Below are 23,779 nucleotides of genomic sequence, written 5' to 3'. Positions count from 1 at the left end.
AATGATAACAAGAATACATTTTAGTTAACATGTTTTGATTAAAGTAGAGCTGAATGAATGAAAGTTTCTCAGTAGTCCAAGACTTATACCAAATGCAAATATAAATAGTAATAATCATATTTGAACTATTATTAAAACGTTTTTACCATAAACCTATTTACCTAACAAACAATATACTTAGGCACTTCCAGGTAATATTTTTTTTACACGGTCACAGTTTTAATCGGTAAGTGTACCTTAACAGGAAGTTTTTTTACATTGTAATAGTATAATTAAAGAAAATTGACGTTTTCTGTCGTATAAACAATGTTTAAAAAGGGAATTGATACGATATCTGTTTTAGTTGGTGTTCCAACTGAACCAAAATAATTTAATGATAAATTTGTTACGGCTGCACTGAAAAATCAAGCCTCGGATTAATAAGGTTCTAGCTTCGTTTGGCTACCAGTAGGTCGATTAGTTCGGTAGTGTATAGGTTATTTTCTTCTGTCTTTCTTATCGGTTAATTACCTCGTAAGAAAGAAGAAGGAGAGGAATCGCACCATTCTATACAGCTGGCATGTATTGTATACAAGCGTATCTAGTCGCGTAACAGCAATAGTCACGTTACTTCGCGCGCTTTTGTTGGAATAATAAATGACAACTTACTGGCGTCGACAAAATGGATAAAGTAGATATTTTCCCTCTAATTTGCATGAAAACAGGCGACTGCTTTCGCGGCTTAAGACCCAAATCGATAACTCTGATGACTTATCTTTTCATGTCTAGATGAAATCTGTGTGTGTGAGTGTGTCGGAAGATCGTTAGATTTTACTTATGCTGTCACATGAGCTTATACGTTTACAGGTTTGAGCGAGTTCAGAAGACTAAGTATATCAATAACTTTCGATGGTCATCTGGTTCAGTTTGACAGTCAGTTGGGTGTAATATGTGTTTATCTCGCAGAGAGAGCGAAAGTGGGTGCTACTTTTTGTGCATAGGTTGATTACATATACGTGTATGCCTGCGTTAAAATCAGTTTACATTTTAATGCCCCCTCCTAGTAACTCAGCGACAAGTATCTGATGATAGAAATCGGGTTTCGATGCCCGTGGTGGGCACAGCATAAACAGCCCATTTTGTAGCTTTGTGCTTAATAAAAACCAGACCAAAAATAAACATTTTTAATGTATCTGGTATTAGAAACTTGATTTAATATTGCATAGGAAAACTGAAATATTTTTTTTTTATATTTCCAGAAAACAGTATAGAAAATTTTAATTAACTCGTTATTTTAACGCGTTACCGTTAATAAAACATCGTGAAATCTCAAATTTTGTCATACAATACGGAAATAAAAACAACATAAAAAAAGTATTTCTGCGACGTCAGTGTTGTCACGAGCATTCTCTTTATGCTGTTGTTTTGTTGACCAGGGAAGGTCATGTACAAATTTGACCTCTTTCCGACCTTGACTTATGGTACAAGGAAGGACTAATATAGCGTGCTGCCGGTTCTTTTCACGGGTGTCCGTGGGACATCACTACAATAGCACATATGGTTAAAACATGACAACATTTGCTTTACGTAAAAAAATTAATAGAATATTATCATTTGTTGTTTAATTTTATGCGATTTATACGCAACTAAATCCGTATACGATGCTAATTCAACTATTCTTCCCTTATATCGAAAGTTATGACAGTTTGAACATAAATGCAGTAAAGACTTTTTATGAACAGAAACCTAAGCCTTGGGGTTGAAAAAAAACAAACAAAAACCTTTTGTGTCGATTTACATGTTCGCTAGACAAATACAACAGCTTTAAACAATCCTGAAAGCTTATAACACTAAAAATTGTTTGTTTTTTGAATTTCGCGCAAAGCTACATGAGGGTTTCTGCGCTAGCCGTCCCTAATCTAGCAGTGTAAGACTAGAAGGAAGGCAGCTAGTCATCACCACCAGCATGTTTGGTGGGACGGGGATTCGAACCCGCGACCCTCAGATTGTGAGTCGAGCGCCTTATCCACCTGGCCATGCCGTGCCTTGTATTATGAAGATATAAAATAAACAGTTTCATAACTGTAAATATAAATGATTTTTGTTTCTTGTTCCAAAAACGTTAAGTAATCTTCAAGTACAAATACAGAATAAATTCTTTTGGGTTTGTTTGTTTGTTGTTAAGCACAAAGCTACGCAATGGGTTATCTGTTCTATGTCCACCACAAGTAACGGAACCTGGTTCATAATACAATGTTATTGATTTAATTATTTCCAAAAAAACAAAAAGGCATGTATTGCACTTTAATTTTATCTATCTTATTTACATAAAGTTTATTGATATATAATAATTCTAGACAAAAGTTCACCTAATATTAGTTATCTAAATTCCATCATCCCCAACAGTATTGCGTTTCAATGTGTAAGTTCAAGCAGATGACGCCATGACACTTGCCACAAGCTGGGGTGCATTCAAGTCTGTGTTTCACTTCATAGTTTGGCAATATGTTTTACAGCAACATAATACTACTTCTAGTAGTTGTTGTGGTGCTGCTGGAAGGTTAGTCAATAAGGGTAAGTAGAGATTACCAGAAAACTTCCATCCCCATTCAAATGGTACTAGCAACTGATCACTGGTCATCCACGCCTGAACTAGATGGTGCATTAGAATGTTATTAGCATTCTGCAGCTACTGATATGAGAGGTCAAAATTTTGCTTTCACAATTAAAACAGAGGTTAGAGATTTTTCACAAAATCGTTTCTAACGAAGGCCATCTAGTGTATCTGTCTCTGTATTTCCTCCATACACTGACACTAATGTTTTCTCCCCTGAATCCATTATTTCTCTAATAGATGAAACTTTTGTGAACACCTGAGAATATCCGAGGAAATCACTGCGATCTTTTATTTCCTTTTACTTCTGTCCTGCAGACTAGATGTAGTATCGAACCTTAACAACGTATGAACAAACAACAGATTTTTGCAGATTCTTTCCCGTATAGTTTCCTTCATAATCTTAATATTCCAAGCTCTGCTGGTTTTCTTTGCTTGCTTCTTTTGGCTATGGTCCCATATATAGGCTGTAGTATGGAAAATAAAATGCATGACAAAGTAATTAAACCAAAGAATCTGTGTGACATTCAATGACAACTACTGTTTCTTCTGCAGTCTTATTAATTGTTGTCTTTTACATTCATCACGTCAACAGCATCTTTTGCATGATGGACACAACAACCTAATTGTTTAAGATATTCACTCTGCATTGATATGGTTATTTCATTGTTTACTTTTTTGGAAAGAAATTGTTTCTTTTTCATTTTCAGAGTCATGTTGCTGCTAATATGCACACCCTATGCCCCAGATTGAGACCTAAAGAGATGAGCAATAGGACCAATAGGATAGCTAGCACGTAGTTCACATATGACTGACTGGCAGATTGCATTATAAGTAATTCCACGTGTCCAATAAATTCTATGAATTAATGTACCCCCATCAAGTACTGTACATACAGTATTTCATCTGACAATTCATTTGGTTCATCTTTCAGATGAATTTACACTGCAGCCGTTGAGGATCATTTCGATGGTTGCAGTGGCAGCAACATCGTACTGAACATGGCAGCAGGAAAACTACACAGTTCATATCTATCCAACTTTTCCATTTCGTTGGTACCACTTTTGTTTGCTAGAATGGAGAGTCTCTGGAAAAGCAAATCAGGATCTATCAGCAAAGTTTCTACATTGACCTTTATGTTCCTCTTCGGTTCCATGGTTACAACCTGTTGTTTTATTTTAAAGGAGTACGTTGTGACACTTTGTCCTTTCATTGACTTCACAGTTTCAATATCTCTTCAGCTCCCTCAACATTTACCGATTAGGGTGAAATTATACCCAATACAATATTTCGAAGAGACAGAACACTGCTGAATAAATTATTGTCTAATAACAATTGCAGTAATGTGTCAATATATTTATTGTCTCTCCCTAGTCTTGCATACGATGCTACCTTGTGTTGGTCACTGGCACTGTAATGCGCTCCTATAAATTCTTGTACTGCTCGACTTATTTCTGGCCGTACTGGCATTGACTGCACCTAGATATGTCTCTGAAGTTTTGACATACCAGTTCCTCTTGTTAGTCTACCATTAGTTTTGATGTTCCTCGTTAAGACATGTTCTATTACCAAGTCAGTGTACAATATTCTCCAGTAACGATCGCTTCTTCTTATCAAATGTAGGCCCTTCTAAAACATTTCATAAACACCACGATGATCATCTTTCAACGTGTTCATGTTCTAAAACTACCGATAAATTGTTTCGGTGAAGCCATGAATGGCAGCATTTTTCTGAGAGCATTCAGTGTTCTTATTTCTCTATATAGCACTGATACTAGTCTTTGATTGCTTTTATTGCACATGTGTAACTCAATTCTGCTTGCCCGAAAAATGGCTTCTGGTAACACCTTCTTTCTTCGTCCTGGCACAGATGCAATATTTCCAGGAGTAACAGAAGCTATCATCCCCATACGATGGAATGTATTCAGTCAATCAAGTGTTGCGATATTGTAGTCAATATTATCAACTACATATCACAAAAACATATTACCTTCACCACTTATATGGGTTTCAATACTGGTGAAAGCAGCACACTTAGAAAACTGCCTGACCTCTTCGTGTGACGAACAAAATCCCAGGCTATGCAAAACAATCTATTTAATACCCGGCTAAGCAGCAAATCCAAACTGCAAAGAATCAATGTGCTTGGTTAAACAGCTTGTACAACGGCATTACCCAGTGAAGTTTGTTTCTTAACATATTTTAATGTAATCATCAATTTAAAAAATTGTTGAAAACTAAAAGGGAACACGTCCAAGGTTATATATATGGATGAAATATCTTCAGACGAAGGGTAGATTGTCAATGAAGCATACATTTGTTTTGTGGCATTTTTCAGTATCTTAGCAGCTGCTATATAACTTTTTTTGTTCTTTTTCAGTTCCTTTTTTGAATGTTTGAATTATTCACGAAGTATATCTGCAGCAGTGTGAACGTGACAACGCTTGTCTTCCCACATAAGTCTGTGAACATTATCTTGTTGCAGAAATGTTGTTTGATCCTATTCTTAATGTACTACATACACCCTATAAGGTTCCTGTTAAGAACCTGCTGCATCCAGAAAACTCTTTAATTTTTTCAACGATATCAGGCTCAGGGTTTTGTTCCTTATCATTTTCTTCTAGATATTTCATAACATTTATAAAAACATCTATCTTTTATTCATCTGCATGCTGTCTTTTTTTTTTCGACTTGGAAACTGCAGTGGTATGTCTTTAGTTCCAGTTCTGAAGTTGATGCCACATTGATGATAATACACAGCATCTACAGCACATAAGTATTGAGCATATTATTATCTACTGGTAACCATAACACTCCATTCACCATTACTCTATCTACAAGTGTATTTAATTGTTTCTTTGAATATATCTATTTTGACAGAAGAAACCCCGGTATATTTTATGTCTGATCTTTTTAGTTTCTTTGCAGCAGTTTTGTTTCTACACCTAACGTCATTGCTGTTTTCACACAAAATATACGGTGCTGACGAAATTCATTCTTCTGACCTTAGCTGTCGGCGTGGTTCACTTGCCACTTCTTTTGTTTTCTTATTTTTCGTTGACCCAAGTACGTTGACATAAAATGTATTTCACTTCTTTCAACATCGCCCTTACTTTTTACGCTGGCATTATTTGTTTTCTCACTCCTTTTATTGCCTAAAGAAACAATATTTTCATTTTGAAACACTGTTTTTTCTTTGCATAGCACACGCACAGACACACACATATATATATATATATATTCGGTATTTGAATGTTCAGTGTTTGAAGACAACACTGGGACAAGGATCCTCGGTTCTTTAGGCACAATACTGGGACCAGGATCAACATTCACATCTGATAAACAATGAAGAGAAATATAATCCAGGTTTTAGAGAGTCTTAGTATGTAAATATCTCAAGCAACATTTACATTATTGTGCTATAATTAAACCAGAAAGATGTATAATAATAGTAACATATAAGTTAAGTTACCACAATGTGCTAAAGATACAAATTGCATATAGTTTGCCAGGGCTTTTCTTGTCAAACTTTTGATATGTTGATACCTGGACCTTACTAAGACGCATTGTAAAGAAACACTTCTTGTTGCTTATATTTTAAACTTTTACCTGTACTTAACCCTAGCTCTCTTGTACTATAAAGGTAAAACCTACAAAGTTTAGCCTAAATTACGATGTACCAAACGTTTCATTTTATATATATATGCTACAACAAGCTGATAATTTTGAACATTACTGCTAATTTAATGCTACATTAATTAACTAACATTTGATAAGTAATATATTCATTACAACACCAAACAGCATGGGATATATCATAAAGTTATTGCTACATGAAGTAACATGAGTTATATATTTATTGTTAAACATAAACAAACATTTGATCTATATCACGTTCATTGCTACGTCAAACAGTATATGGTGTATCGTATTAACAGCTACATCATACAAAGTGTGATATAACACAGTCATTGATATATCAGGTAACGTTTGATAAATATCATATCCACTGCTACTTACAAACGAAACGAGAATAATTCAATCAAAATGGGATATATATAATTGTTAAATTTATTGAACGTCCAGCATGGGATGCAGCGTATACATAATCACATTAGCTATGTAAGATATGCCATTTATTGCTATATCACTGTTCTATATAAGAGAGATTAGTCAGTATGCCTCTCAAAGAAACAATGTAGTGTGACGTCAGAATCACGAGATTACCCGTCAACAACATACCTCCCAAAAAACAATGTAGTGCGGCGTTAAAGTCATGAGATGATTGGCCGTGGAGAATTGACAAACAAAATATGAGTACGCACTTTGTCTCAGGTCATTTTCTCTTGGTGTCGCTAAGAGAGAGAACTTCTGGGGTTCTTCTAAAAAAGTTGACACGATTGCTTATGCTACTACACAACTCTTCTCATGCTTATCTAAATCAAATAGAGAGATAATTAGTATATACTATCAACAAGTCATGCTACTAAGTTATAGTCCTAATGCAGTCAGATAGTCCAAGAAATACAGAAACACGATGTAATCCACTCCATGTGACGAGAAGTATTCTTCGTGTCAAAAGTGAACACAAATTTTATTCTACGTAAATCCAACAACTAGTCACAGCGAGCATTTTTTTTTTACATATGTTGTCAAACTATATCATCTGAAACGGAAATGTTTCGCCGATTAACTGTTTGTAATGTATTCAAAAATTCTAACAGGTAAGAGAGAGAGAGAAAGAAATTGGTAAATAATCGGACAACAAAACATATATATATATATATTATTAACTCAATTGTCGCTTCTGGTTGCTGCTAGAAATTTGATGCATTTTGATTCGTATATATATCTCTATTAGAGAAGCGAGTGTGTTCAGGTTACGACTTACTTCACGTCGTTGCCTAGCGCCCAACCTGCCAAGTTACTAGAAAATTCACATGATGAATGAGTTCCACTTGTTTCATACATATTTCATGGCCAGAAATGGGATGTTTGAAGAGAGGGGAAAAGAGAAAAAAATATTCCGTCTACAGAACCAAGTCTTGGAGACGTTTATGCCAGTGAATTTTCTTACATTTCAGTAAAATCCGGATGGCTGTATTGCTGTAATTTAAGAAAGAGCAATGGTAACCGTTGCTTGTTTCCTGTTTTCTCGTATAATGAAGTCTGCTAATAATATAAAACGCGAATAATGGCGTGGAACAAATTTTGTGAACGCGTACCTTATTGTAAGCTTTCATTGATTTGATCCGGTGTCTCGCAGGTACAGCTGTGGGTAGTTTGGTTAAGTAAGGTAAGGAGATGGGAAAAGAACATAAACGTGTTCTGTTCGAATGTGTTACTGTTCATAGATATCCCACATACTTAATGTGGCAGCGTTAAAACTCTTCAGAGGTAATAAACTACTGTCTGTTTATTTCATGCTCTTCACTTTCATGTTTTCTTTCTTTCTTTTCGCAATTTCTATGTACGAAGTTAAATATATATATGTATACACATCAGACACACACACATATATATATAAATTTACATTTAATAAATGTGTTTTTCTCTTGCCACGATAGGTGCTGCAAAATGTGGCGTTACACTGACTTAACGTTTGTGTGTTTTCAAGTGTCTTTACGTTGTTTCAAGTGTGGGGCCAAATATTCTGTACACAACAAGATAAAACTCAACGGTTACTTAGACTTATATATTCTATATGAGGTGAAAACATTTGTATACATACATCTATAACGAAAATCTGAATCTTGCTTTTAAAAACTTCAGAATTTTGTAAGACCGGTAACAAGCAAGTTCAGCATATGGATCTCTTATTGCTTATTTCTTAAAAACTTTTCACGTTATATATGAATCAATATTTTTAAAACCAACTGGGACAGCTCAAATTTCTCATTCTCTAGGGATAACTGAAAAGTGGGTTATAAGTCGCATAACATGCTGTGCATACAACTGTTGTCACCTTTTAGTTTAATTATATTAGAAAATTAAAGCTGCTCTGTACGGAAGGTAGGGCTAGGCCTATAAAGTAGCGGTTTGAGACTGGTACTGCAACTGAACTGGACACGTGATTGAAATTTAACGTTACAAGTCCTTTCTTGATTAACCCAGTTTATTTTTCCTCCATAAAAACTTTTAGTAATACACAGAATTTCCACAGTCACTTTAAACTTAATAACTTTTATAACACACGCTATAAATCACAGTGCCTTACTTACGGTGCCTACTGTTCACTTGACTCAATTATCTTTTTCTTCAATCCCGCTGGTTTTTCCCGCCAGGCTTATATACTAAAAAGAGGACGTCTTGAATACGCTCGGGTTTTCATGATCGTTCGAGAAATTTCAGCGCGCATGCTCCCAGCGTCACGCGACTTCCGCTGTCGTAACAATAATAATACAGATATTTGAACTTATTAGTGTCCCAAACAATGTGTGTAGGGGTCTTATTAAAATGTTATATGATGATGAGTCGTCTCTAAATGTTTTATGTGGTGAGTATATCGTTACAATTTGCTAGGGTTTAATAAAAAAACTTGTGTGGTGAATGTTATATGATAAGGAGTCCTCTTAATAACAAAGTAATTCTCTAGTGATGAGTCTCTTTAATTTTTTTTCCTGTGGGGAGAGAAATTATGAAAATATTATTAAGTGGTGATAGTAAAATTAAGAGAAATTATTATTTCATAGGATTAATTGTTAATTGTGTTACTGGGTATTTTTACAAAATAGGTTTTTAATAGTGGAATATTATTATGAAATATATTAATAAACGTCATATTTTGAGAGATATTATTATATACGACAATGCGGTTCTTTGGTAATGTTTTTCTATGTCTTAACTATATATAATTTGACTAAACATTATGATGTGTACAATAAACGGCGGTGAAGACGGAACCTCATTTAAACTTTGTGACGATTCATATATATATATTATTAAATACTTCAGAAAATTAATGTCAGTATTTTCTGGTTCAGATGTGAAGTTATTACCTGCCTCGCCTGTGAGCTGATTATTACCAGTTTTATTTTGCATTGTACTGATTTTCATTTGTTTCCAGGATAATTATCTATCACCGTATTGTACGCCAGTATCTGTTGTAATGAAATTAACATTGGGAATTTTAATAACAACATTTTAGTTGTTTTTTCCTCCTTTAAGAAACATTATTGGGTCAATTATTAGTATAAAAATACACTATCCGTAATAATAAAAAAATTGCACATATCAATCAATACATTTTACTCTATCAGTACTTTCTAAAATGATAAGTGAAATTTTGTATTTTACTGAACTCATTAAAATTGCATAATATTATCGATTTTTATATCAACTATAATGCACCTGTTATTGAAAAAAGCGACATTAGCAGTTGCATTAGGTTTTGATTTTTTCTTCTCTTTACTCTCAGTGGGTCGAGGAAAGTTTCACAAACTTCGAGCAAGGGATCAATTGGAGATCGTTTGTGGTCTGTGATGTCGCCTACACAAACGTTAACAACTGGTTATGGACGCCATTTATCAAGCGTGGCGACGCCAGTCGGATGTACATCGAAATAAAATTCAGCATGCGAGACTGCAATCTCTTTCCAGGCATGGCTTTATCATGTAAAGAGACTTTTTCTTTACTCTACTACGAGTTTGACGCTGCAACTAAAGAGCCCCCACCTTGGGAACCAGAGTCTTACAAACTCGTCGATCGAATTGCAGCCGATGAGGGGCGGTTTACGTCGTCTAACGAGGTTATCATCAACACTGAAGTTCGAAGTATTCCAGTTACCAAAAAAGGTGTTTATTTTGCCTTCCGCGACCAGGGAGCATGCTTGTCTTTAATCGCCATTAAAGTCTATTATGTCACTTGTCCCAACACGACGATTAATTTTGCCTTTTTCTCCGATACTTCCACCAGTGAACAGGTAACAGAAATTGTTGAAGTGGAGGGGCAATGTGTTCCTAATGCTGAAGTCGTAGAGCTTCCAAAAATGCTCTGTAAAGGAGACGGAAATTGGACGCTTCTTGCTGGTGGGTGCAAGTGCATGCCGGGATATGAGGCTGTTGGACAAACTTGTGAAGGTAAGTGTAGGATTTTGCTGGAAATATAAAATTTTCGGTATCTTTCTAATTTTATAGACTTTCGATTACTTATTGACAAATAGTTATCTGAAGACTTAAAAAATGTGAAACGGAAGTCAGAAAAACATTCTCTCAGCAATGTACACTTCGCGCATTCACAATCTGCTGTGGAAAAAAATTTACAAATCCTTAACACAATCTTATCGTGTTTTATTAAAATAGTTCATCATTGAAAGATTGATAATGATAATTAACGTTTGAATTAAGTATAGTAAAACTAGGTGGTATCATAAAAGACCTCCCCAGTGGCACAGCGGTATGTCTGCGGACTTACACCCATAGAAACCGGGTTTCGATACCCGTGGTGGGCAGATCACAGATAGCCCATTGTGTAGCTTTGTTCTTAACTTCAAACAAATAAAGGACCTGGAAGATCTAGCCAGAATGTAATAAAAATAACGCGTTTTTATGTTGAATACATTAATTTGATAAAAATGCTCAATCTTAAAACTAACCTATTTTTATAGTATTGTCCAAAATATGGCATTTTAGGTGTTTTGAGTTTAACAGATATCTCGTTTAATTTTACTTCAGAATATTATTTATCTGTTGTGAGTACACTCAAAGGGTCTCAGTTCTCAATCACGATCACTAAGTGTGCAGTACATTATAGAATAAATGGAGAAGTCATAAACATGTTTTGGAACGACTTTAGGTTTTTATTTCTGGCTGTTGTTATTGAAATGAGGAGGCGATATCAATACCTGATCCCTCATGTGCATTACACGTATGTTGGTATTGTATTGATCCCTCATGTGCATTACACGTATGTTGGTATTGTATTGATCCCTCATGTGCATTACACGTATGTTGGTATTGTATTGATCCCTCATGTGCATTACATGTATGTTGGTATTGTATTGATCCCTCATGTGCAGTACACGTATATTGGTATTGTATTGATCCCTGATGTGCGTACACGTATGTTGGTATTTACGTTCAGGTGGGTAGGTATGTAGTTTCGTTTTGATCCGTACAAAACGCGAGTAATGAAAATACATGTTCAGTTTTGAAAGAGATGAGACTTTACTCATGGAAGTCTTGTATTTTTTTAGAGTATTATATTTTTGGTCTTAGGCATTCCGTGTAATTATGTCCTCCAAGTGAGTTAAAACAAAAACACTATTTATATGAAACGTAGGATAGAAAGTCCTCTTTAGATACTAAAAATTCAAGTTCCACTTATTATTAGCGATGTTTTATTGATAGGAACTGCAGAAAATTGCAAAAGAAAATCTCTTTAACTGACGATAGGTGTTCAATAATTGTTAAATGATCAAAGGAAAGGTCACAACAACTACGCGCACTTCATCAAATAGTTTTAAGAATATATTCAGTAAGAAATTGATCATTACTTGCCAAAAAGAAACGTCAAACCCGATGCACAAGTTTAAAAAAAAACGTTAGTAACTTCATTACTGGATTAGTTGTCTGATTGCTGCATAAATAAGGTTGTGATCGATATGATGTGTTTTCCAGGAGAACAACTTGAAATATTCTGTAAATTTGCAGTACAACATTATAATGAGTTGCGAGAAAACACATTAAACTCCGTGTATATAAAGAACGAATAAGATAAGTGAGTGAAATTTGCAGCAATGGAAATGAATGATATTATGTTTCGTGCAGCTTAGAGACTACTGTTAACATTTAAAAGTTGAATAGAATTGTAGCTTAAAGCCAGTTTAAGATACTTACGTTGCTTCCTATGATACTTTTGGTTCTGTATTCTATTACAAGTAATTAAAAACATATCACTGACAAAAACTGACGTGAAGGAAAACACTTCGAGACACGTGAAAGGAAGTGTATTCATTCAGCGACAGCAGGAAAATTGAAAAGAGTGTTTGAAAGTTTAGTAGCTTTATTAAAAAATCAACACAAAAACTGTTCAAAATCATGCCATTGTCAATTCGACTGACGCTTTTTTACTATCCTTCACGATTAATGAAGTTCCAAGACTCATCCACTTGATGTGTTAGTATATTCTTTACAAAATCCTCACAATCAATTAGGTTTCATGACCTATTAACTTCATGTGCTAATAGATTATTTAAAAAAAAATAGGTTCGATTACCATTAACTTGATACGTTACTACATTTTTAAAAATATTTCACAATTTGTTAGGTTTCAAGACACACTAAGTTGATGTGTTACTACATTCTTAGAATAAATATTCCAATAATGCATAGCTTAGCGAAACGTAAACTTATGTACGCAGAAACGTAGAGTTTATTTTCGACAATTGACTTCCTATTATCCGAAAAAAACAAGCAATGAAAAGCAACAGAGTAGTTCCACGATTGTAAGTAAAAAGCTTTTGTGTTGCTGGGAAATACAGAGGTTAGCGAGTCAACTTTTGATGAGTGAATATTATAGAAAGGTTAAATATGTTCAAATTACTTAAACTGAATGATAAACCACTAAATAATACGAGTGGAATTTAATTTCAGCTCAGGGTGCTCTCTCTGTTTATTTACTTTTAGGTGCATAAGCGTGTGTATCCTGAAATACAATCTGCTGGAAGCTATTTAGGATTGTTTATTTCATTTCGTAATAAATGCAAATTCTGACTTTACATTTTCAATAGATGGCAAGAAGCATGTTTTATTATAAATTCATACGTCTGACACTCGCTACTAATTACAAGATTCTGCATGATGGTCTGTCCATATTGCTTTTGCTAGGAATTCGCTGTATTATTTTACTTTACGTGGTCTGACACTCGCCATTAATTGTTGGATCTATTATGTGAATGTTTATCCTGATTGGTAGTTTTATTATTGAACTTTTCATTGAGTTTTTTCAACCTTTATTGTTAGTTTAGGATGTTACAATACCATTTTCATACAGCTTTCTATTCTTTATCGATATTTTTGATTTTCTCTCAGTGTCGGTCTTGAAGAGCATGTTGGTATGTTAGTAAGCCTATTTATGTGCAATTAACACATTATAGACAAGACATAATAATGATAATATACTGCTTTGTTATAAGGTCAAACTAACGAAAGAAAGAAAATCACTGCGACCTAAAGTTTTCTTTGAATACATCTATTATACATGTGTTTTGTTACACAAACAAAACTACAAAATAAATCAACATAAACTACAAGTAGCCTAAAAAACGTAAGCATGGTAAGTCAGTGAAGAATAATAAATAAACTTGAATTGAAATTGCACAGTACAACACAAACAAACAAGAGAAGTTATTCCAGTTGCAAGAAGAAAAAACTGTGTACACACACACATATACATATGTACACTTTCGCTATATATATATATATATATATATCCCCATTTCAGACCACAATTAACAGTACTGAGCTTATAACACTTTTCATGGTCTGTGGTTTTTCCTTATCATTTTTCTGTTACATTTTCTGAACACAAGCTTTGGAATTTATATGTGTTGCTTCCTGACTAAACTCAATCATTATAACTTGCTTTGTTCGGGCAAAACACATTTCTCTCGGTAGATATAATAGCAAAGACTTCCAAAAAATTTTGTTTCCGCTAATCTAATATCAAGTTATTCTCGGTTCCAATTATTTCCTTTGCTTTCAAAACCAAAAGCTATTCTGTTAAGTCTGTCTTCTCTAATGAGAAAGATTTGTTCCTCCTGGCTTTTCCGATGTTTGTTTTATATTGGCAAAACGTTATAGGAATTGCTTTGGGCCCCACAACTATTTACTGCCAGATGAGCATTGAGTTGAATCTACCAGAATATTGCTGGTAAATAGCAGACGTATCTTGGCCTCTAAGAGCTAATCGTTTTGGCTGTTTTTGAATTACTGACCATTAACCCAAGCTGTTAATGCAAGTAGTACATTATTTTCGCGTGAGTCAACTAATGTAATTTCATCAATATTACGGATTAAATAACAAAATTAACCTTAAAGTTCAGTGACTATACTTACGCCCTCTTAAGCTTACCCACAATTAAGATCTTTCTATGGGATCAACTGTTAATATTTCCACGGGATTCTTATTATACCGATTCATTGTGAAATTATGCCTCACGTTTAAATTAGCCATTTGTTAAACCATTTCGTAGAATAAATATATAATGTAAAATAATTCTGAAGAACTTTTCGGCTGAAATTAAGCTCTAACCAGATCCTAACGAAAGAATGTCACTGGTTCATTTAACTGATAAAACCTAGTTTATAAGATCAGTGAAGATGTTTTCAAGAGATAGAAGGATATCTATGAACAGAGAGGGTGGAATGAGGTCAATGTCCAGTAAGTCATTCATCATCGACATTGACCAAATGCCCTGGAGCTTAACTGCCCTGTAGTTCTATGCAGAGGCCCACCTGTTCAGCAATGCGCAAAACGTAATTCCCGCCTAAATAGGATCATCTTATTCAAGTACATACTTACGCACCCTTTAAATAATGGGTTGCAATGAGCACGTTTTCTCAATTACCTGTTGACAGGTTGCTAAGCCTAATCCTGCTGCTTTGTTTATTCAACGTCTCTGCTCTTCTGTCCGCCCAGCCCGGTTTGACCTTGCGACCGTGCGCCCCTATGCACGTGCATTTTACTTACAATCTTGTCGATTGTCATGTCGTATTCTTTCTTTCTGACTAACTGCAGTTCAAGGATAAAAGTCTAACCTCAGTTACTCTGTACGTTATTAAAATACTGGTTTTGTTAATTTACGTATTAATGTGTCTAAACTATGTGTAGCAGGTTCTCCTTTATTAAAAAAAGGTCAGGGGTCACAGTTTAGAAAATTATTTGACCATTACATGCGTGTAATTTACAGACAGAATAATGTAAAACATTTTGTATTTTCCAATTGGGGAAAATGTGAATTGAGACAGAAATAAAAATCAAGCTTCTTTAATCCTAACTCTTGTATATAACCCTCCTCATCACACCTGGGTTCCACGTGGATGCCAACAACTTTCTTGGTTGTATATCTTTTTACATAATCATTACAAGTACATATCCATTCATGTAATTAGAAAGCAGAAACCCTGGATCAACCTGACACTATTGTTTTCGACACAGGCAGAGGGAATATGTAGCTATAATATTATATTTATCTGGAGTTCACCACCATTACACATACAGTTTGCCCTATAGCAAATTTCTAAACGTTTATTTCACTATATATGCTGTTTTAGAAGATAATCCATCAAAGTAATACAGTATCATCTCCTTTGTTTGCTTATAACATCACTGTGGTAAGCATGTACAAGTGTTTTCTGTGATGACTGCTTATAATGCCCTATTTTATAGAAACTTTGTTTGATAAGTGTTATAGATAACCTGCTTATTGGAATTTCAATCCATGGCCTACTAAAAGGATACATTTCTGTTGGGATCTGGTTGGACCCAAGGTGGCTCCCAACGTACAATTTCAGTTTTCTTTGAGTTCCATTTTGCAGTATTATGGTAATCTCATCATATATTGGTGGATACTGACTGGAATATAGGAGTCTGATAAACTTCAGCATTGTTTTTGATACATTGTTTGTGAAAGGAGTGGTTTAATACAACTTATTTTATACTGAAGAACAATGTAATTTTGTAATTTCTTGATTTTCAACATATTTCCTCTAGAATACATATATTTTTATGTTTTTCACATTGCATGCTAACCCTAATAAAAGTTGTAATACAGTTAGTTTTTAGAATTTCAATCCAGAGCTTACTATAATGGTAATTTTTTACTGGAGTCCGGTTTGACCCCAGTTGTCCACAACATAGCTTTTCAAAGGTGTGCTGATAAAAGATAAACATGTTAGTAACCATGAAACAATGAATTGAAAAATATCAATTCTGAAATGTAGTCCAAATATGCGCAATGACAAGACATACAGAAACAAAAATAAATGATACAAAGTCTATCAGTGATATTATAACTGTGTAGTAGCGTTCAAATAACTTTTAAAATAATCTTTCTCTACAATTATACACCAACGCAGGCAGAGGCGTCGCTAGGCACTGGCACGCGGGGCTCGTGTTCCGATTCTATTTGACAGTGCTCTGTATCCCCAGTTCGTGTCTTGAAAAATCAGAATAGAAAACCGTGATCGATATCATGCTGAAACGCCGAAAATTCCCGCGCCTATGAGCCCCGAATCTGTTAAGCACCTAGCGACGCTTCTGAACAGGGAGGAGAATCTGCTGTGCAACAACAGTTAAACAAAATTTAAACTATTAGACGGTCAGGTTCAGGTGCTTGAACCCATAATGCCCTTGACCTAACTACACAATCACTGTCTGCGGGCAATTAAGGAAAGGTAGCCCAGTGATGACATTAAAGAAAGGATAAACAACACAAGCACATGTAAACGTAAAGATTTCAGAATAAAAATAGCAAAGACATAACATACAAGATATGAAAGTAAATAAAACTAAAATTAAATTAAATTAAAAGTAAAAAATAAAAGGGATTATGATCCCCAACCATACATAATCAAAAGCTGTCCAACCTCCTCCTCCCTCCTCTGAATGCGAAGTATTAAGTAAAATGAAAAGAAAGGCGCCAAAGAAAAGGGTACTATTTAACTAAGCTTAGTAAGAAAAATTAATTAAAACACTGTAAATTTAATAAAAGCTTTTGTAAATGTGGGTAGGCTGAAGTACCATTCACTCATCTCTAAGCTGGTCTTTCCTGTTCCATTTTACTTGCAAAGGATAGTTAAATAGACAAAAATAAGAAAAGAATAAGATTATAACATGTTTTTAAAACTATAGAATAAAATAATTAACTGCAAAAGAACGCTAGAGTGGGAGATAGAGCCACGTGATATATTTAATATGTCCAAACTGTCCTTGATCGTGAACCAGTACTAGTTGAGATGAAAGAAGATTCAACAAGTTCAAGAGTGGTAAGAACTGTCTGCAGTGACAACCATATCTTGCAGAATAGAATTAGAAATATATTTATTTATTAAAAAATAATATGTGGATTCTAAGTATGGTGGAAAGCTATAACAATTAAATTCGGATTTTTCAGTTAATAATTTAACATGGAATAAAAATATTCAGAACATATGGAATTTGAAGTCGATGTTTTTATCATAAATGTTTAAGTTCAGATTGCCATTAGTAAAAGAGATGTCCAAATCAAGAAAAGAACAAGAAAGTTGTCATTTGATTGGTCATTTCAAGTTTCATTTCCAAGGGTAAATGAAAGAGACCGTTAATTCAAAGCCTGGATTGTTGAAAGAAATTATATCTTCTATGTAACGAAAAGTAAACCAATAATGTTAGCCACTTTCGATGAATGATTAGAACTTTTTACAGATAAATCAAAATTGCATTTAGGTTTATCTACAAGAGTTATCGCAATCTTTTCCATTTTTTTACTGAATTTATTTTCAATTGACATAAGAAGATTTTTCCATTCATAAACGAATCTTGGTGGGCAAATAAATACTTTCTTTTACTGATTCTCAGAATAAATTCAGTGTTTCCTTCTATATAGTAATTTTAAAACAGTAAATTTGTTTGTATTCATCCTGTTAGATGTCTTTTGAAAATGTTTTTTTCTTTCTTCTGCGTACGCGAAACAAAATAATGACAACATTATGTTTTAAAAGAAACGTGTGAATTTTTTAAATTTTCTGCACCCATTTATGCAAGACTACATCTGAAGTTTTGCCAGACGTAATGTAATACGTCTATGTGTTTGTGAGTGTGTGTATGTGCGTGCAAATATATATTTATATGTATGTTATAACAACTGACAGTAACCCATCACGGATGTCAAGCTTTTGGTCGGTTAATAGCAACATACATTACCTATAGACATGGTCAGTCTTCATCAGCTTTATCTCGTTACTTTATCTTCCACACAGTGATATGGCAGCAAACTCTGCGACTTGACTTCTTTGGCATACATATGGGTTCGTTTTGCTTTTATCTTCTTGATCAGACATTCTGAGAGCTCGACTTTAGCACCTCGGCTGATAACATCGCTAAGCTAACGTTACCTCGGCCCAGATATAGTAGACTACCTAGGAAGAGGGGGGGTCTAACTTTGACACACCGAATCTGTCACCGAAACGGTTATTCTTCTGAACTCGACTCGAAGCAGTGGTTCGTCATCAAGGAATGTCGGAAAATGCAAGTAAATAGCTGTTGCAATAGAAACAGATAGTAATCACAACGACAACAAAAAAAAGCTCTCATGTTGTACAACAGTCTAATATATATAAACGTCATATAAAATATTTATGGTTATTTTTCTACCCCTCCCCTATAAATATGTACATTATTTCTCTTCAAACTTTCAATTTAAGTATTATTGTTCCAATATTTCATGCAAAGCTACGTATACAACCCGTAGACTACTCTTATCTGTTTGAATAGAGGGATTTGACCGTCATTCTTATAGCACGCCCAATACTACAAAGTGGGAATTGCATTTTGCGGCAATGGATCGCAAATCATAAATACTCAGATTCACAGTCCGGGCGTGCTAACCAGTAGGCCATGCCCGATCCCCCAAATGTGTATATATAACTTTACAAATCCTTTACAATATTAAATATTGGAGAACTACACCATTAAACTATGAAGAAACAATGATATCCAACACTCGAAAGAAAAATTAAGGCATCTAGGGAGCAAAACATGAAACAGATGGTAGAAGTGCTAAATTCAAACGCAGGTCCGGCATGGCCAGGTGGTTAGGGCGCAATCTGAGGGTCGCGGGTTCGAATCCCCGTCCCTCCAGACATGCTCGCTCTTTCAAGAGCTTGTTATAATCACCAAGTCAAAATGTGGAATTTTCATTCCTGACCCTCCCAGATCCCAATGAAGTCGTCGTTGCGAACAACAACACGACCAAATACAGACGGCAGATCATTGTCACAAAAGAGAGGAGAGGTGAAGATAGCACCTGACCCTCTCAGGTCGTGCAAAACACGACCAAACACCGATCAAATTCCGACGCACATTGTCACAAATCAGTTACGTGAAACACCAGTGATAATGATTTTTCCTATAACTATCGCTAATGCTGCGTGCGTTCCTTCTTTTCCCAATTTCTTTCCAGTTTTTATTCATTTGCAGCTGTTACGTGACATCAAAATATTATTGTTCCTATAGATTTTGCTAAGAAGAATTCAATCTAAAGTTTGTACTGATTGAGGGGAAAAGAATGCTTCCGAGGATTATTCCCGTGCGTCTTAGGCAAGCCATTCTATAGGTAGACTTAAGACGAAATTATCAGACTATAAAACTCAAGTTTGTCTATTCGTCAATGATAGGAAAGCAAAAGGTGGAAGCACTTTTCGTTCTTCTCGTTTCTTGCGGGTGTTTCTTCCGGAAATTGGCTCTGCAGGGTTCCAAGTGCTCATTATCACAGCTAATAAAATTGGACTTGAAATGAGCAAGTCCATACATGAAACTTTTTTTTTCTCAGTTTCAAAGACCCATACAGCAAGCTTTTTGTTGGATTTATTTCTCCTCTTTTGGACTTACAGAGCTAAACTCTGTTATACGCAAACATACTGCAATACAATACATTCGTTTCAACTATGTCAAAGTCCGGATTCGCAGGATCCAGAGTTCGAAATATGATGCCGCTGAACTCGCTTTCAGTTATGGGCGCATTATAAATAGTGAAAGTCGGTCTAGTTATTCGGTTGAAAAAACAACAAAAACAAAACTATTTTGAAGGCGGTGCTGCTGGCTGGCTATTTTCCCTCTGGTCAGTAGCTCAAAATTAAGGACAGCTAAACATGAACCCTAGAGGTATCTGACCTAGCCATTTAGCCTCGTATGCCTTTCAGGTTAGAAATTCCAAGTCCAATTCGTGTCAACTTCTAACTTTATTTTGACCGTTAAACTCAATGTAACGCATACAGTAATAAAATCGTGAGTTGGAAATATATTTTCAGGTTTAGTAACAGTTGTTTTGTCCCAGTGATGCAATACTCCAATTCATTAAAACATTTTAAATATGTCACGTTTGGGGTTAATAAGCATGGTATGTACATACGCTAAAAATGTGATTTTCAAATTGCAGACACTTAGGGATTGAAAATATCTTTTAACAGGCAAGTTAAATATATCTTTTAACGGGCAAGTTAAATAGGATTTTGTCATATTTTTTCTTTCATATTTTGCAAGCTATTTCCTAGTCTAAACTACAAGTTTTCTAGAGATTGGCATTTCTATATTTTGAACGATTGAACTTAATAGTTCAAAAGATTAATAGTTAGTGAGCGTTACATACATAAAGGCATGTAACATATTAGTGTCTTCCAGCAACCTCTTACGCTAGGGCATGACATACTAAAAAAATGTTCTTAAAAGATAGGATTCAGCGCACAAAATATATGAGACCTGATAAGGAGGAGAAAATGCGATGCTATCAACAGGCCTAGTAATGCTATCAGCGGCAAGGAAATATAAACTACAAGATTCACCTCCCTGAACAGTGTTCAAACGCGCGTTCCAACCGCTGCACGTTAATGAGTGAACGCATGATTGCGTCCTTGCATTATAATAGTGTCCCGAGGCAATGTTTAACATCCCTCATGACGACGCTAGCGCTTCCAATCCCATCTCATCTTATGATATATCGTAACTGATTCTGTATAAGAAACCTAAGTTATTCCCAATCACTCTACCGACACGTATCATGCTATGTGCTCATGTACATTGAATTATGTAAAATTTAAAGTTAACCCTGTTATATCTTACAAGAATTACAGCGACAGCTTTAGCAGGTTTTGCTGTCTGTTTCGTCTATAGAATACAAAACATTAAATTAGCACTGTAATATATGTCTGTGTACGTAAGTATGCATTAGAAATGGTGAGTTGAAAATTAAGTTTTTACGCAGATTTCGTTTGTTTATATATATTACTCGCATAAAGATAATTTACATAAGTTATTGTTTTTCTTACTTCAAAGCTGCACAATGGGCTATCTGCACTCTGTCTAGCGCGGAGAATCGAACCCCGGGTGTTTGCGTTGTAAGTCTTTTAAACTTACCGCTGACCCATCAGAGGTTATTTACAAAAGTAACCCGTTTCAAGTGGGTATTTTCGATTTTAAGACGGTTGCGATAGCTTTTGTTTTGTAGAAGTCAGTGAATATATATTCTTATTTCAAACACCTCAGACTAAACTTTTATACAGTTAATGCTTCTGTTGCGGCTGAAATAGCAACAATTTCATTCTTTAACTTTATTCAAATATATATATTCAAGTAATGTTTCTAAATGTTTGTGTAGGTTTTCTGCATATTGTTAACTGGATGACGTTAACTGAATATTCGAAATGTTGAAAACATATGCTAATCCTTACACATAGATAGGCACAAACAACACATAGCCCCCAATGCTAGTTTCTAGCTGTTCTGTGCCTATCTATGTGTAAGCTTTCTGGATGCTCATATTGGACTTGTTGCAAAGTTTAATCATAATTAATACCCTAAAAGAGATCATGCATTGACAACTTCGGAAATTTATCTCCAACCTTCGAGATGGTCATTTCCGAGCTGTTGGTCGTTTTTAGTTTCTTATACTCTTATCGAGTAGTTCCTGTCTACAGAAAGACTATCACTTGTGACCAAATAAACAGGCTTGACAACTAGACATTCGTCTGGTATGAGCACGTGATTGGCAAGAGGAAGCTTTTGATTAACCGGAATGACCAAGCGTCCCCTGTCGGTGCTCTTTGTTATTCCTGACGTGTCATTGGGCTTGGTAACACTTGACAAACTCTGGAAGTATCTATTACAAGCTTTTCTCGCTTACTCTACTAACAATATCATTTCGGTATGTTCTGAAACAGCAAGAAAGAGTTCTTTGAGCAGTACTCGCTTTTTTCCTGGTATGTTTATTTTTGTTATACAACCTCCTGTTGATATTGAGATTGCGAATACTGGTTAACAATAACCCAGTGAGGGATACCCCGACAGTGAGGTCGTTTTTTTTTCTTCTGTGTTTTTTTTTCTATTAAAAACAAATAAGAAAGAAAAGAAATTTAAGTGTTAGTTTGTCGCTTGTCTGGTCGACTTTTAATATTTAAATTTAAATATTTGAACTTAAACATTATAAATAATAATTAACCAAAAGGCGAGCGAATAATAAAGCGTTGTGTATTTAAATGAAATATCGAACGTAATAAAAACTGAATTTATAGTTGGTTAATTCTGTCACAATAAAGGAACTTTTATTGATATTAAACTGTAACTTTTAAGTCAGCTACTATCGATTAATTCAATTGAATCTGAACAATTTTCACAACTTTAAGTTAAGCATTAACGCATTATTTTCGTTTAATCAAGTAATAATCCAAATTTCTAGTCAAGCAAACAATGATTAGTCTTTGGTCAGTGAAATAGTGTTTAGACGTTTCTAATAAATGAAGCTATGATTAGTTTGGTTTAATCAAATAATGGTTAGTCGTTGGTTAATCAAATAATGAATTGTTTTTAATTAATCAAACAATGATAAACATTTAGCCTTTTTTTTTTTTTTACTGAAATAATAACGAAATTACTTTTGATGAATAAAATAGTGACTAAGGTGATTTTTGCGTGGCAAAACACTAAATAAATTATTTTTGAGCAGCAAAACAATGACTGGGTGATTTTTGGCAGATAATAAGAGCAATCAAAGGATTTGTGATCAGTTAAAAAGCAGCCAGATGGTTTACGATTAAATAAACTTCCACAATAAGTGAAGAAAACGGATCTGTCGATGTTACCACTATTTTATTGCCAAGTTGCTTCGGTTTACGGAGTATTGTTAGCCTACTAGTTGATAATATTATTATAAAATATGATGTAGCAGGTTTTCACCGTGGATGTTAGTTTCATAGATTTTGATGAAGGCAGAGCTGGCCTAAAATAAGGCAGCTGCCCAAAGGCGTCGTTAGCTGGCACGCGGGACCCACGTCTCGAATCCCCAGTTGGTGTCTTGAAAAATGAGAACAGAAAACCATGATCGATGTCACACTGAAGCGCCGAACCTTCCGCGAGTTTTGGAACTTAGCGGAAAAGCGTAGTTCAATACATCATTGTACTTTGTGTTCTGCAAAATGTTGAAATGTCTAATTATTC

General features: G+C 34.8%; 1 protein-coding gene across 1 annotated transcript in view; it reads left to right on the top strand.

Annotated features, from left to right (window-relative positions):
* LOC106463244 (ephrin type-B receptor 3-like) overlaps nt 1–10,671 on the top strand; it is a gene marked incomplete at its 3' end in the record, with an annotated part of 172,511 nt that extends 161,840 nt beyond the window's left edge. Inside the window, exon 3 of the mRNA XM_022390690.1 lies at nt 10,011–10,671. Coding sequence (XP_022246398.1) covers nt 10,011–10,671 — 661 coding nt within the window. The remainder of the gene's footprint in view (nt 1–10,010) is intronic.
* Nucleotides 10,672–23,779: the final 13,108 nt, after the last annotated feature.

This window comes from Limulus polyphemus, unplaced genomic scaffold (genome assembly GCF_000517525.1).
Source record: "Limulus polyphemus unplaced genomic scaffold, Limulus_polyphemus-2.1.2 Scaffold1358, whole genome shotgun sequence".
In the NCBI taxonomy this organism is placed as follows: Eukaryota; Metazoa; Arthropoda; class Merostomata; order Xiphosura; family Limulidae; genus Limulus; species Limulus polyphemus.
This window is presented reverse-complemented; position numbering and strand designations above follow the sequence as displayed.